We start from the raw sequence: 15,433 nt of genomic DNA on the forward strand, positions 1-15,433 counted from the left end.
AGAGCGATGCCAGTAAGTTGGCCTTGTCTTTAGTTGAGGTAACTACAGTATGATCTGGGTGTGAGAGTGATGCAATCTAGGTGGGCACAAGATAGTTGGTGGTGATCGAATTCATGAAAAGTATAAAGTGCAGGCTAGGAAGGTGAGAAGCATACTAAAGAAAGAAAAGGTACAGTATGATAGGAGATTGACTGGTCAGGCCAAGGTTAGCTCAAGGAAATTTTTCCACTATCTGAGAAGCAAGAGAAAGAATAATTATGGCAAGTTGACACTGGTGAATAGTCATGGGAGCAAAATACCAGTTGTAAAGTATATAGTGGAGTTATTGAATGAGCACTTTATTAGTGTATATCATACTAGTGTAAAGGATGTAGTGCAATATATAGAAGGGAGGCAAGTATTAGAATTGGAAGTGAAAGAATCAAAGGTGTATCAGGTGTTGATTGGGTTGGATGTTAATAAGGCTATGGAAATGGATGACAAATCATCACGTATTCTAAGGAATGTCTCCACAGTTGGCTATGCCCTTGACCTGGATATTTAATGAGTCTTGCAGTTGGTAGATTTCCTAAGGAGTGGAAAGAAGACAAATAGAACCACTCCACAAGCATGGTTCTAAAACAGAAGTTTCCAGTTATAGATCAGTCTGTATAACTGTAGTTGTAGTCAAGGCATTGGAGAGATTGGTTAGGAATAGAATAGAATACAGGATTGGATTGATGGACATGGTATTATAGAAATAGAGTGCAGAAATATAAAGGCTAGGTCTTGTTTTAGCAATTTACTTGCATTTTATGATAAGGTAACAAGTGTGTAAGTTGTCTTACACATGTAAGACAACTTACAAAAAACTCTAGGATTTATTTTTGCCTCCTTAGCTAATTTTCTCTCATAATCTGATTTGGTCTATCTTACCATACCGGTCACCCTTCTTACTTTTACTTTATATTGCTCAAAAATATACTGATCACCTTTTTCTTTATATTCTCTCCACAATGTTTACTTTCTTTGCAGCTCTTGCTTTATATCCATAGTAAGGAGGTATAAAAACCTCCCTATCTCCTACTTGTCAATGTGTACTTCAATGTTGAGTAAAATAATCGTTTCAGCTATTTTGCCCATTTTTGCAATCTGAATTAAAACTTTTTGTCCATCATCCCCAAATCCCTAGCCTCAAATTCCTGTAGTTCCATATTGTCAATATAATACACAATATGGAATATAAATCAATAAGAAAAAAAATATAAAAGTATATAAAATATTTTACACAGCATACTACAGGATTTTGTGGTATGTGGTGCGTGCAACATGTATGCATCCCAATAGACATGTGGCAGGTAAGAGATCAGGAAGTGCATATATGAGGAAAATGTAGAAAACGGGAAGAAATTTGATTTGGAGATTTGTATAATGGACTTCCACAGCATTGCATCAGAGGTGGGAGAATACTGACCCGGAGAGATAAGTAGCATGATAAAATAAAAGTGGGGAGTGTGGTAAATTTGAGTCATGAAGTTTTCAAAGTCAGTGTTAATTGGGAGGATGAATGGCAAGCAAGAGTGGGTAGCTTGCAGAGAGAAAGATAGATGTGATGAAAGCAATGGAATGTCTTAATGAGTTGAGAAGCATGAAAGAAGAGATTAAGCAACTGGAAATGATGAACGCAAAGCATATCATAGTATGAGTGAGAGAGAGAGGTATGGGAATGATAGAAGAGAATAACAGTAGAAGAGAGGGAATGAGAAAAATGCAAGAGAGTAGTGCTGGAACCAGGGATGGAGGGATGCCAGGACAACAGGTAATTAAGGGAAAAAAGTGTTAGAGGAGAGAGAGATTGTAAGATGCAAATGAATAAGGAAGGAACACAGTGGTAAGAGGCATGATGTATGGAGACTCAATGATCCCAGATGTGCAAGATAGAATGCCTGAGAAGTGCCTGGAGGAATGACAGAAAGTGTGGCAATGGCAATTAAGCAAGGTAAAAGGGTGAGTGATATGATTGTGATGGTGGGCCCGAATGACTTGAGAGGCAGCGTGAATTAGGTGGCAAGAGATCCGAGGTTCATGCTTGAAGTTGTACGGAAGAAGACAGATAGGGAAGATATACTGTTTGTAGCCAAGGTATGATAAAGCAGAGTTGAAGAAGAGCATTAATAATGAACAGCATAATAGCCAGAATGTGTCAAAAGAGAAGCTTGGTATATGTGGACACCTGGATGGCATTTGAGGAACTTTATGAAAAAAGGAACCTTATGTGTGTGAGAGAGAGAGAGACAGCTTGCATTTGAATGAGAAGGGTGCACACATCTACAGTGAATGCAGTTCTCTGAATAAGCCAGTGTGTCAATGCAGAGAAACTAGAATTATCAGGGTGGATGGTAGCAAGGGTAGCCTCTTCAAGGAATCAGTGCTTGGGAGAAGAGGAAATACATCAGATAATGCTGAATCCAGTGGAGTCTGAAGGGGATAACAATAGGTATAGAAATAGTGACATTTTTATTCTTTATATTAATGCCAAGAATATCTGGAATAAAAGAGATGAATTGATAGCAACGATAGCATCAGCCTATCCAAATATAAAAATATAGTTGATGGAAGATGATATACTAACAGGAATGGAAGTAGGATGATTCAGCATTTTTCAACAGGATAGTAAGGGAAAATGCAGTGGTGGAGTACTGCTTATGATAAGTGATGACTTATGTCCTTTCAGAGTGGAGGATTTAAAGGACAGTTGCACTAATGATTTTCAGAACATATGGTGTGAGGTAGAGGTGGCCAGAACAGAATATTTAGTGAAGGTGTTGCTACAAGCCAGGGAGCATAGAGGGTAAGGAGCAGATGTTTATGCAGCTGAGTATAGCAAGCAATAAGAATGATTGTTGTGGGAAATTTTAACTACAGCAGTATAAATTATGAAGAGAAAATGGCATGTAGTAATAAAGGAACAGAATTTCTAGAATTCTTGAGGAACAAATATCTTAGGAAACATATAATAGAAGAAACAAGAGGTTCAAGAGTTTTAGATTTGGTCACAGCATCAGAAGATTTGATTATAACTGAGATGGCATTTCTGCCTCCAGTTGTACAGAGTGACCATGTGGTTTTGACTTGGAAGATGAATAGACATGCAGGAGTATCAAAGAGAAGGGAACGTATGTGGAATTTTAAGGCAGTTGATTATAATAGTTTTAAATATCAACTTGGAGCAGTTCCATAGAGAGAGGAATTGGAAGAGCAAGATATCATTAGTGTGCATAGGAAATGTAAAGGAATATTTATTAGCAGTAATAGAAAGCTATATACTGTAATTGAAGAGACCACAATTTAGTGTAAAATGGATAAACAGTATCCAACAAGAACTGCAGGTTAAAAAGAGGTTATGGAGGAGATAAAAGGAGAGGGTGAAGAGCAGATGCATGAAGAATACAAGACTCAGGCCAGGAGAATGACTAGTATGGTAAGGAAAGCAAAACGAATATGAATGGAGATTGGCACTAAGATTCAAAGATAATCCTAGGGAATTTTTTCAGCTATGTGGCCAGTAGGAGAAATGATTGTGGAAGAATTACATTGTGGGATAAAAATGGGAATAGAGTAACTGATGCAAAGGATCAGAGGAATTATTCAATCAACACTTTATTGGAGTATTTCATCCTGGAGAAATAGATTTTAACACTGTAGAGATAGAACAGATTCAAGGATTAGAGTGCAAAAGGTGAGTGTGTTTCAAATAATGAATACTCTGGATGTCAATAAAGCAGTGACACTGGATGAAATATTGCCATGGGATTTGTGAGAATGTACTAAAGAATTGACAACTTCCTTGACCTGGCTTTTCAATGAAAGAGTGGACAAGGGAAAGGTATACAAGGAGTGTAAGGAGGATAAGATAGTGCCATTGCATAAGGGTGGTAGCAAACTGGAAGTGTCAAATTATAGACTAGTTTGCGTTTCATCAGTAGTTAAGATCTTATTAGTGAGAAACCATATACAGCCTTAGGCAGATGAGGGAAATGTTATCTGTGAAAGTCGACATGGATTTGTTAAGAGGCAATCTTTCTTTAGTAATATTATTATTTTTTTATAATAAAGTGACAAGAGCAGTTGATGAAGGAAAGGCATATTCTGCCATTTTTTTTGGATTTTTACAACAGGGAACCACACGATAAGCTGATATTTAAGTTGCTACACATGGGTTTAGATGATAGGCTAGTGAACTGGATTCAGGATTGGCTATCTGATAGGTATCAGAATCCTTTCTTTTAGGCTTACACAATAATCAGCATTCATTTTAAAAAATTTTTTATGGAATTTACAACCGTGTTAAAAAAACTTTTTTTTTATCCCGATGTTTTAATCTTCACATCAAGATCATCTGGAGCGTACATAAATATACAGGACAAGCTGAGTTACATCATTAACTGTAAGCTAGAGGAACAATGATTTGATCATATGTTATTCTACTGATGTGACCTCTGGTGAAAAAAAATAATATAATAAAATAAAAAAAAAATATAAAATAAAATAAATTTTTTATTTTGTTTTATATATATATTTTTTCCACCAGAGGTCACGCCAGTAGAATAACGTGATCAAATCATTGTTTCTCTAGCTTACAGTTAACGATGTAACTCAGCTTGTCCTGAGTATTTATGTACGCTCCAGATGATGATCTTGATGTGAAGATTAAAACGTCAGGATAATAAAAGATGTTTTTTTTTATTTTTTTTAAAACACAGTTGTAAATTCCTAAATTCCTAAGTTGTAAATTTTTAAAATGAATAGGTATCCGAGAGTTGTGTATGGAGGAGCGATATCAAGGAGACAGAAGGTTGCAAGTGGGTTATCAAAGGGCTCAGCACTGGGACCTGTATTGTTTAAACCTTTATACCAATGACATTATCAATGGATTGCAAGGGGATATTCAGTTATTATTATTCAGGCCTCCATAGAGTCAAAAGACTCATCGAGGGAGGTCCTTCCTAAGACAAAGTCTGTCAAGATTCATCGAGGGGAGGTCCCCCCCCCCCGAGAAACACAAAGTCTATCATACCACTCTTTAAACTCATTGACCGTTCTCACTCCCACCACTCCATCAGGCAATGCATTCCACGGCTCAACCACCCTCCACACAAAAAAACCACTCCTTACCCTCTTGCTCACAGTTTCCTTTCGTAACTTCCAGGGATGGCCTCTTGTCATCACTCCTTCCCGCTGTTCAACCAAGCGAAAGAACTCCCCAGTGTCAACCCTGTAACCACCTCTCCACAGTTTAAAAGTCTCAATCATATCACCTCTCCTTCTATCCACCAAACTCTGCAGTCCACATTCTCTCAGCCGATCCTCATAACTATCCTTGTACAGTCCTGAAAACATCTTTGTCATCCGTCTTTGTATCCTTTCCACAGTTAATTTATCCCCTTCAAATCCTGGGGACCAAATCTGAGAACAATAGTCCAAGTGTGGTCTGATCAGAGACTTATACAATGATAATCCTCTTATCTCTGCAGGTCAGTGTCCTTCTCATAATAGCAGCAATTCTCTGTGTTACCTTCACCACCTTTGCAATATGTCCCCTAAACTTCAGGTTTCTATCAATCATCAACCCCAGATCTCTTATCTCCCTTACTTCCTCCAATAGAGTAGGCAGCATCCCATCAATGTGTCCCAAACCTCAAGACCTTACATTTTGCTGCATTAAACTGATACCCCCATTCATTTGCCCATCTATCTAGCTTATTTAAATCCTCTTGCAGGGCTACCACATCTGCACTATTACTAGTAATCCTTCCCAGCTTCGCATCATCCGCAACAACTGAATATCCCCCTGCAATCCACTGGCTATGTCATTGATATAAAGGTTAAACAATATAGGTCCTAGTACTGAGCCCTGTAGGACCCCACCTGTAACCCTCTGCCTCCTTGAAACTGCTCCACCATACACAACTCTCTGATACCTATCAGACAGCCAATCCTAAATCCAGTTGACCAATCTGACATCCAGACCCATGTGCTGCAACTTAAATATCAGCTTATCATGTGGCACGCTGTCAGTTGTTTGCAGATGATGTGAAGCTGGGAAGTGTTATTAGTAATAGTGCAGATGTTGAAGCCCTAGAAGAGGATTTGAATAAACTGGACAGATGGGCGAATGAATGGGAGTATCGGTTTAAGGCAGCAAAATGTAACGTCTTGAAGTTTGGGATACATCGCTGGGAGGCTGCATACTGTTGGAGGAACAAGGAATCTGGCAGTGATGATTGATAAAAACCTGAAATTCAGAGAACATATTGCAAAAGAGGTGAAAGTAACCTAGAGGATTACTGCAATACTGAGGACACTGGCTTGCAGAGTTGTCATTCCATTGTATAGAGCACTAATCAGATCACACTTGCACTATTGTTCTCAAATTTGGTCCTAATGATTTGAAGAGGATAAATTAACTGTGGAAAGAGTGCAGAAGCAATGTTAGTCATAAAAACAGGCTTGGAGAATGTGGACTGCAGAGTTTGATGTAAAGAAGGAGAGGCGATATGATTGAGACTTAAACTGCTGAAAGGTAGTTACCAGGTTGACTATCATTTGGTGGAACAGGGGAAAGGAGTGAGGACAAGCGGGCCATCCCTAGAAGTTACAAAAGGAAGCTGTGAGCAAGAGAGTGAGGAGTTGCTTCTCTGGATGGAAGGTGTTTGACTCATAAATTGCATTGTCCGATAGAGTGGTGAGAGTATGAACAATTAACGAGTTCAAGGAATGGTATGAGTCTTGTGACTGCATGGAGGCCTAAATCATAATAATAATAATAAATGAGTATGTAATCTTTTCAATGCAAAACACATAACTTTATACTTATCATTAAATCATTTACTTAAATTATTCTGCAGGTGATTTATATAAATATAGAAATAACTTACTGAGTTTTTTTGAATTTTTAATTCACATAATTTATTTGTAATAAAAAGAAATCCTGCTTAATAAAGCAATTTATTTATTATTATTATTTTTCATAAATATGGAAACAGAATACCATGAGTGAAATCTCTATCCTCAGTTCCTGAGGATAGAGATTTTGGAATTAAATGGTAGGAGTAGGAGGGGCAGGACCATGTTCATATAATAGGTAAAATAATGGGCACTCTGTCTATTTGCATTCTCTAGTATTGATTTTTAGACATTGCTGATGTTAGGTAGGAGTAGGGTGTTATGTTCAACAATCAAGAAGTCAACTACAGTAGTTGTATTCCTTGAATATCATTTAACTCATAGTAATCCCCATCCTGTGTTTCAGATTAAATTATAAAATGGTGTATGTGACAAATGAAAGGTGCAGAAAGAAAAGAAATAAACATACCACTTTATTCTGACCACTGAATGTGTATACATAAACTCTTCCCTCATCACCACCATATTTAGTAGAATACAATGGTGCGCCAACTAATAAAATGTATTCACCTTCATTGTTCAAATTAACTCCTAACACAGCTGCTCCAAAGTATTCGCCTACCTGAAAAGAAAAATAAACATTTCTAACTGCCCTCAAGGAAAACAATATTATCTAAACAATAATATTAATCAATATTATCTAAAGAAGTATATAATAGACAGTATAAAGAGAAAGAGAGATGATATTAGTAAGACAAAAAAACATGTCAAAACAACTTGTGACATTGTGTGGTGATTCAGTCATTACAGATATGAATATCGTGATGCATAAAACGTTTTCTAAGTGGCACAGTGAAACAAATAACTGAGGCTTTGCATAGAAGAAAGAAACAGGAATAAGAGTTAGTGATTGAGAGCACAAAATGACTTGGAAGGTGAAAAAAAAATCTTGAACTGGAGAGTAAAGAATGAATATTATGGTAAGAATAAATAATTATGATAAGGTGATGTTAATGTAAAAAAATGGTAGAAAGATAACTGCTGCAGAAGACATTGAAAAATGCTGTACCCTGCTACTTCTATTCCTGTTATTATATCATCTTCCATCAACATCTCAGAGATCCCAATAATCTTTGGCCAGTCTGATGCTATCAGCACCACCAATTCATCTCCTTTATTCAGGATACTCCTGGCATTAGTATAAAGCATAAAAATATCACTGCTTCTATACCTATCATTACCCTACAGACACCATTGCACTCAGTGTTACCTGATGTTGTCCCCCTTCTCCCAAGCACCCATTCCCACAAAAGGCCACCCCTGCTACCATCCACCCTGAGAATTCTATTGACATCCTGCATTGACATACTACTCATTCAGAAAACAGCAATCTCTCCAAATGTCTACATCCTTCCTCATTCAAATGCAAGAAGTCTCTCGCATACAGTTCCTTTCTGTCCTCAAAATGCCCTCCAAGTAACCACATACTCCAATCCTCTCTTCTCAACACTTGATACATCTGATTCTCTCACCTTTAATTCTCCTAATCTCTGCCTCCTTTCTACATGTTGCATAGCATCATTCCACCACTATCATATACACTGATGAATGTTCCTTAAATAATTCCACTATATCATTTGCTACAGTTACTCTACTACCATATCTGTATACCAGCGTCAACATGCCATGATAATTTTTCCTGTTGCTTGCCACATAGCAGAAAAATTCTTTTGGATCAGTTTTGCCTAACTTGTCAATCTTCTCTTATATTCTACTTTTACGTTTTTAAAGATGCTTACCAATTTTCTAGCCTGCAATTTGTATTCTTCATGCATCTGTTACTGCAAACAGTCTTGCAGTAACATCATAACTTCTTTTGTAACATTGCATGCTTCATTTCACTATTCCTCCATCTCACTCCTACTCTATTTATTCACTTAACTGTTGGTATGCAGTTATGCATTGTTTAGTGTTAGATATCACCTTATCATTTCCCATGCACTGTCAACATCTTTTCCACACAATTCATCAACCCAGTGTATTGATGCTAATTGAACTAAGGAGCTTCTTATAATGACCTACCTTATAGTCCCACATAGACTAAATAGGCATAACCTTCACCTATTTGACTACTTTCAAAACCAATATCTCATTCACAACTACATCTTGTGAGGATATCACCATATCCATCACCAATAAACCTTGTGTTGCTGCCATTACATGCTGCTTGCTGCTTAAGATTGTTATCTCATAGAAACTCACCAAATTCACTTTTATTTTTATCATACACTATCTCTTCTTTCCAATCCATATTCCTATAATTACAATCTCCCATTAGAATTATCTTCCTTTCATTTTCCCAACTAATTTAAAGTGTAAGGTTTTGAGATTTGGTAAGCAAAATGAGATGCAAGTATACACTTGGTGGGAAAATTTTAAAGGAAATAGAGGAGATGAGAGATCTAGGAGTGATGGTGGACAAGGACCTAAAATTCAGGGGCCACGTTGCACAAGTTGTGAAGACATCATATCGAATAATGGCAATGATGTGGAGAACCCTGACATGCAGAAATAGAGAGGTTATGATTCCATTGTATAAGGCCTTGATCAGGCCTCATATGGATTATTGTGCACTGATTTGGTCACCAGGTTTTCATGGTGAAGAGGAAATGTTGGAAAGGATCCAGAGCAGATTCACAAAGGTAGCCAGTGGTCTCTGGAATGTGAAGTACAAGGACAGATTGAGAGAATGTACGTTGCAGAGCCTCGTGAATAGGAGGAAGAGGGTATGATTAAGACATATAAGCTGGTCAGGGGTAGTTATTGGGTAGACATGGAAGAGATTTTTCATAGAATGGGAGAGGGGAGTAGAACAAGAGGCCATTGCTGGAAATTGTATAAGGAGTGTGTGAACAGAGGAGCAAAGAGTAGATTCTTTGCATGGAGAGTGGTTGGCAAGTGGAATGCATTGCCTGAGTGTGTAGACACAATGAATCAGTTTAAGGCACAGTTGGATGAGCATTGTATGAAATAGTGTTTACCTTCCATGATAAGTCTGACTCCATGGAGGTCAAATGTTAATAATAATAATAATTTGAACATTTCACAATCAGTGCTCTCCACATTCTTTGGCCTATAACAACATCCTATTAGATATACTATCCTATTTATCTCAATTTCATACCAGACAGCTTCAAAATCTTCATTCATACTACTACTATTTCCCACTTACTCATGAAGGACAATTCCTCTGTTATTATTATCAGTATTCCCTCTGCTTTCTTCCCCTTCCTATCATTTTGGAAAATTCCATATCTTATATTTCTAGTTTTCACATTATACCATCCTCAGTTAACCAAGGTTCACTTATACCAATTATTTTTAAACATACCGACTTGATCAATACTATAAACTCAACCCATTCTGATACTTCTTAGATTAGTATGCAAATCTAAGAATTATGCACTCTTTGAGGCTGTCCCACCAACACCATCACTCCCAGTTGGACTATATATTCTGTAGTAGATTGTATAGAGGAGGTAAATTATTGTAAAGTACTACCATGAGTGGTAGAGCTGCACAGGCTTTCAATATAGCAAGGTTCCCTGCCATTGCAAAATCAGCTTTTCTATCGCCTTCGTCATTCCTTTCACCGAAGACATGTGCACAGATCTGCTCACCTGGTTTTCAAAAGTATGAAGAGATGTTGGAGAGGGATCAGTAGTGATTGACCAAGTTATGCTCAATTTCTGATCTCTGGAATGTTAAATATAAAGAAAGGTTGAGAAGATGAAATTTATAGAGTCTAGTGGCTAGGAGGAAGAGGGGGGTGACATGATAGAGACATACAAGTAAGAGGTTGTTATAGGATAAATGTTGAAGAGGTTTTCAATAAGGCACGAGATGGGGGGGGGAATAAGAGGTCATTCCTGGAAGCTATATAATGAGGGTGTGAGAAGCAGGTTTTTTGCATGCAGAGTTGTGAATGATGGAAGCCAATGGCTGAGACCATGGTGTCAGCAGAGAATTTGAATGTGTTTAAGGTGCAGTATGATGAGGTGTGTCTCTATGGCATCTTGGGATAATAATAGCAAGACATGGAATCAAAAGGAACAACTACTTATATAGTCGGTTAAAGGAACTACCTTCATTACTTTTATCAACAGACCATAAAAGTCATCACACACAATGATCTGTTTCTTACTTTGTAATCTGTTAATTATACATTTAGATCTCTCCAAAAAAATTCTTTTATTTCCATTTTCAAATTATAATATCTAATTTGACTTTCTGCAACACAAAAAAAAGTACAGGCAGTCCCCAGGTTACAGATGACCCAACTTACGCCATTCCATACTTGCAAACAGGCTCCCAAGGCTCCCCATAAAGATAATTAAATAATTAAATTAATAATTCAGGAACTAGTTTCTTTCATGCATGTAAACTAACCTGCACTTCACCACATTATTAAAGCAGCTCTTCCCATTAGTGGGAAGTAAAATTTAGAGAGAGAGTTAGACCTAGAGAGAGTTCTGAAAGAATTATAACATCCATGATGCCATCAAAAACACTGCGGATTCTTGGGAGGAAGTGAAGCAATCAACGATTAAAGGGTTGTGGAACAAACCGTGCCCTCAATTCTGTGATGATTTTTGTGGCTTCACAGAAGACACTGCCAAAGCTAGAAAAGCTGTGGTGGATAGTGGCAATGAAATGCAACTGGATTACCTTGATTCCCTGGGTTACACTTGCCATGTTTGAATATTGGTTCTTGAACTGTTTTATTCCTGCTGTGGAACGTTATGGTTTGCAAAAGACAATTCCCTTTAAAATTCTGCTTGTGTGGGACAATGCTCCTGGACATCCAACATCTTTAAATGGCCTACAACCTAATGGAAAGGTAATATTTTTACCACCCAACACTACATCATTACTAAAGCCAATGACCAGGGAGTCATTTCTGCATTTAAGGCTTATTTGTTTACGGCATACATTCCTGCAAATATTCAGGCTATGGAAGATGATATGATGACCTAGAGAGTTCTGAAAGAATTATAACATCCATGATGCCATCAAAAACACTGCTGATTCTTGGGAAGAATGAAACAATCAACAATTAAAGGGTTGTGGAACAAACTGTGCCCTCAATTCTGTGATGATTTTTGTGTCTTCACAGAAGACACTGCCAAAGCTAGAAAAGCTGTGGTGGATAGTGGCAATGAAATGCAATTGGATTACCTTGATTACCTCTATGGACCTGTGATTTCAGTCAGGATTTCTCCATGACTGCAGGTCATAAAGAATCCAGCTATTCCTATCTTGGGCCTTTCTTCTCCATTTTCTTCCAACTTTCTTAATCATTGGGTCTTCCCACCTTAAGGCTGGTCTTCCAGGTTTCCTTTTGGTATCTCTCGGATACCAGTTTGTAACTCTGACTGTCCATCTGTTGTCTCTCATTCTGGCGAGATGTCCTGCCCAACTTCTTTTGCTGTTATAGATTACTTTTATTACATCTTTGAGTCTAGACTTCTTCCTGATTTCTGTGTGTCTTATGTGGTCTATTTTGTTTATATTACACATTCTTCTTTCTATTGCACATTGAGTTGTTATTAAGCTTTGTTGTTCTTTTAAAGTTGTGTTTCATGTTTCACTGCCATAAGTTAATGCTGGTAAGATGTGACTATTTAAAAGATGGGCTCTTATTTCTATATTTATGTTTTGGTTGGTGATTGCTGATTTTATTTTGTTGAAGGCTATCCAAGCAGCTCTTTTTCTCTTTGCTATTTCATTATTCATTTTTATGGGCTGACCGAGGTAGATGTAATCTTCAACTTTTTCAATGGTCTGAGATTCTAGAGTGATTGTATGATCTTTACAGTATTTGTTTTTCATCCATCTTGTTTTGTCTGGGTGTATTTCCAATCCAATTTTTTGGCAGTTTTGGCTTATGTTATTCAGCATTGATTCTAAGAGTTTGGGTGAGTGAGATATTAATACCACATCATCAGCGAATAATATGATATTTAACATTTCACCATCAATGTTTATTCCATCTTCCATGTCAATTTTTCGAATGATGCTGTCCAGAGTAGATGTGAAGAGATTAGGTGATAAGACATCACCCTAATGTACTCCTCTACTTAAGTTAATTTTAATTGGGTGATTGAAAAGGGTGATATTTGTTGTGCCTTCTTTGTAGATATCTTTTATGAGTTTGATGTATGCTTTTTCTACACCTTGTTCTATTAAAGCTTGGAATACTACATTATGCTCAACAATGTCAAATGCCTTTTTAAAATCTATAAAAAGAAGACAAAGTGGAATCTGGTATTCTTTGCATCTTTCTGTTAGCTGAGTAATGGTTTGAATGTGATCTATTGTTGAAAAGCCTTTTTTGAAACCAGCCTGATATTTGCAGCTACTTTCATCGATGGAGGTTTGTATTTGTGACTCTGGCAAATATTTTATATGCATGTGCTAATAGACAGGTAGGTCTGTAGTTACTGATGTCTTCTTTATTAAATTTTTTATGCAGAATTATGGTCTTTGATGTTTTCCATTCAGTAGGTACTTTCTTTAATTGTTTGTGTGTGTGTGTGTGTGTGTGTGTGTGTGTGTGTGTGTGTGTGTGTGTGTGTGTGTGTGTGTATATATATATATATATCAGGTAAACCTCTCTGCTAGAGCTTTAAAGAGTATTTGTCCACCCATTTTTAATTCATCAGATTTTATACCATCAATTCCTGGTGATCAGTCATTTTTCATATGGTGGATAGCCATTTTTACTTCCTTCAGGTAGCATAGATGGTATTTCCAAAGTTTCGTCTGGTACTGAAGCTGTGATTACTTGTTTAGATGAGTAAAAGTTCTCATAAAACGATTTTACTATTTTTTTCTATTTCACCTCTGTTTGTGTGTCTGTTTCCTTGATTGTCTATGAAGGCTGACAGTGGTGGTTGCTTTAGATTTATTCCTTTTTCTACTTTTTTTTAGGCTACTGCGGAGCCTAGCTGCTTCTGCCAATTTTGTTGTTCTATATATGTTATAGTCGTCTTTAATATTCTGCCTCAGTTGTTTACAAATAATTTTATATTCTAGACAGTCTTTTCCTGTATCTCTCAGTATTCTTCTTTTCTTCAATAGTTCTATTGTTCTTGCTGATAGGTGTTCCCTGGTCTTAGGAGGAAGTTCACACGAAGTTCTTTCTTTGCAGTTCATTAAGTGATTGTTGAAGTTTGTTAAATCTTCTTCGATGTCATTTTTTAAATTTCAGTCGGTTTCTTCCACATTTTTTCTAAATTCTTCTGGGTTTATCTGTTTTGAGTGTTTTTTATGGTTGGACTGTGCTCATATGCATTCTTCATTTTTTTTTTTTTTTAATGTATTTTGAGGGTGGCTCTTATTGGATGGTGATCTGAATGAATGTCGCAGTAGGTTTTCCCAATGACTTCGACATTTTTTTATTATTCTTTTGAAATCTGTTAGGATGAAATCAATTTAATTTCTTGTCTCTCCATTTGGAAATTGCAAAGTCCATCTTTTTCCAGTTCTCTTTTTAAAGGAACTATTCATAATGTACAGCCTTTCTGCTTCTACAAATTCTGCCAGGAGTTCACCTAGTTCATTTCTTTCCCCTTCCCCCCCCCCCCCCACGGTCCAATGTATTTTTCTTCAATAAATCCTGTACCAATCTTTGTGTTGAAATCTCCACACACTGTTGTGTATGTTTTTTTTTCTGTAATGTTTCTCGTAGGTGTTCATAGAAATTTTCTATTTCTGCTTTGTCAGCTGTTGAGGTGGGTGCGTAGGCTATTATTATTTTTATTGTTATGGATTCTCCAATTTTTAATTTTAGTGTTCCTAGTCATTCAGAATGGATTGTGCAAGAAATAATATTTTTAGTTAGCTTTTCATTTATGAAGAAGCCAACTCCTCCAGCCCTTGGAGTGTTATCTGAAGCTCCCAGGAAAATTTGGTTGCTATTGTTCCATTTTGCTGTTAATTCAGAACTTCTTCGGGTTTCACAAATAGCAAGGACATGCATTTGGATATCAATGAAAATTTTTTCATCGACTTACTAGAGTCCCATTCATAAGAGAATTAGCTGGCCTTTCGTCTCAATGAAGCAGGATTTGCTAAGCTTGAGGAGAAAGATCCTAACATTCAACAGTTTACAAAGGTTTGCCATGCAGTTAGTGAGAACATCAGCAGCTACAAGGCCATTTATGATGAAAATAAGAGAAAGGCTGTGCAAACAACCCTTGATACCTTGTTCAAGACACCGAGTTCAGTGGCAAGCTTCCCTCCTCCATAAACAGAATCAAATCCTGATTCTCCAGCACCAGGTCCATCCTCTCTAGCACCATCTCTATCATCATCTTCCAATTAATGTTAGAAGGGGCATTTCCAATAAATGCCCCTTCCAATAAGCAAGACATTGATGCAACCTTTAATATTCTTTTTTGATATTTCTCCTAACAAAACTTTTTGTATGAGTTTGTTTTTATGTTCTGTTTGTTTGAATTAAAAGAAAGAGCACAATAGTTTC

The 15,433-nt window shown here is 37.0% G+C and overlaps 1 protein-coding gene across 1 annotated transcript in view; it reads right to left on the reverse strand.

Annotated features, from left to right (window-relative positions):
• The window catches only part of LOC150094573 (integrin alpha-9-like), a 670,422-nt gene that overhangs the window by 409,803 nt on the left and 245,186 nt on the right, over positions 1-15,433 (reverse strand). The window contains exon 10 of the mRNA XM_090411817.1: positions 7,355-7,507. Within this exon, the coding sequence (XP_090267943.1) occupies positions 7,355-7,507 (153 nt within the window). The remainder of the gene's footprint in view (positions 1-7,354; positions 7,508-15,433) is intronic.

This window comes from Typopeltis vanoorti, chromosome 22, assembly GCF_054136105.1.
Source record: "Typopeltis vanoorti isolate ZY-2024b chromosome 22, IOZ_Tvanoo_1.0, whole genome shotgun sequence".
In the NCBI taxonomy this organism is placed as follows: Eukaryota; Metazoa; Arthropoda; class Arachnida; order Uropygi; family Thelyphonidae; genus Typopeltis; species Typopeltis vanoorti.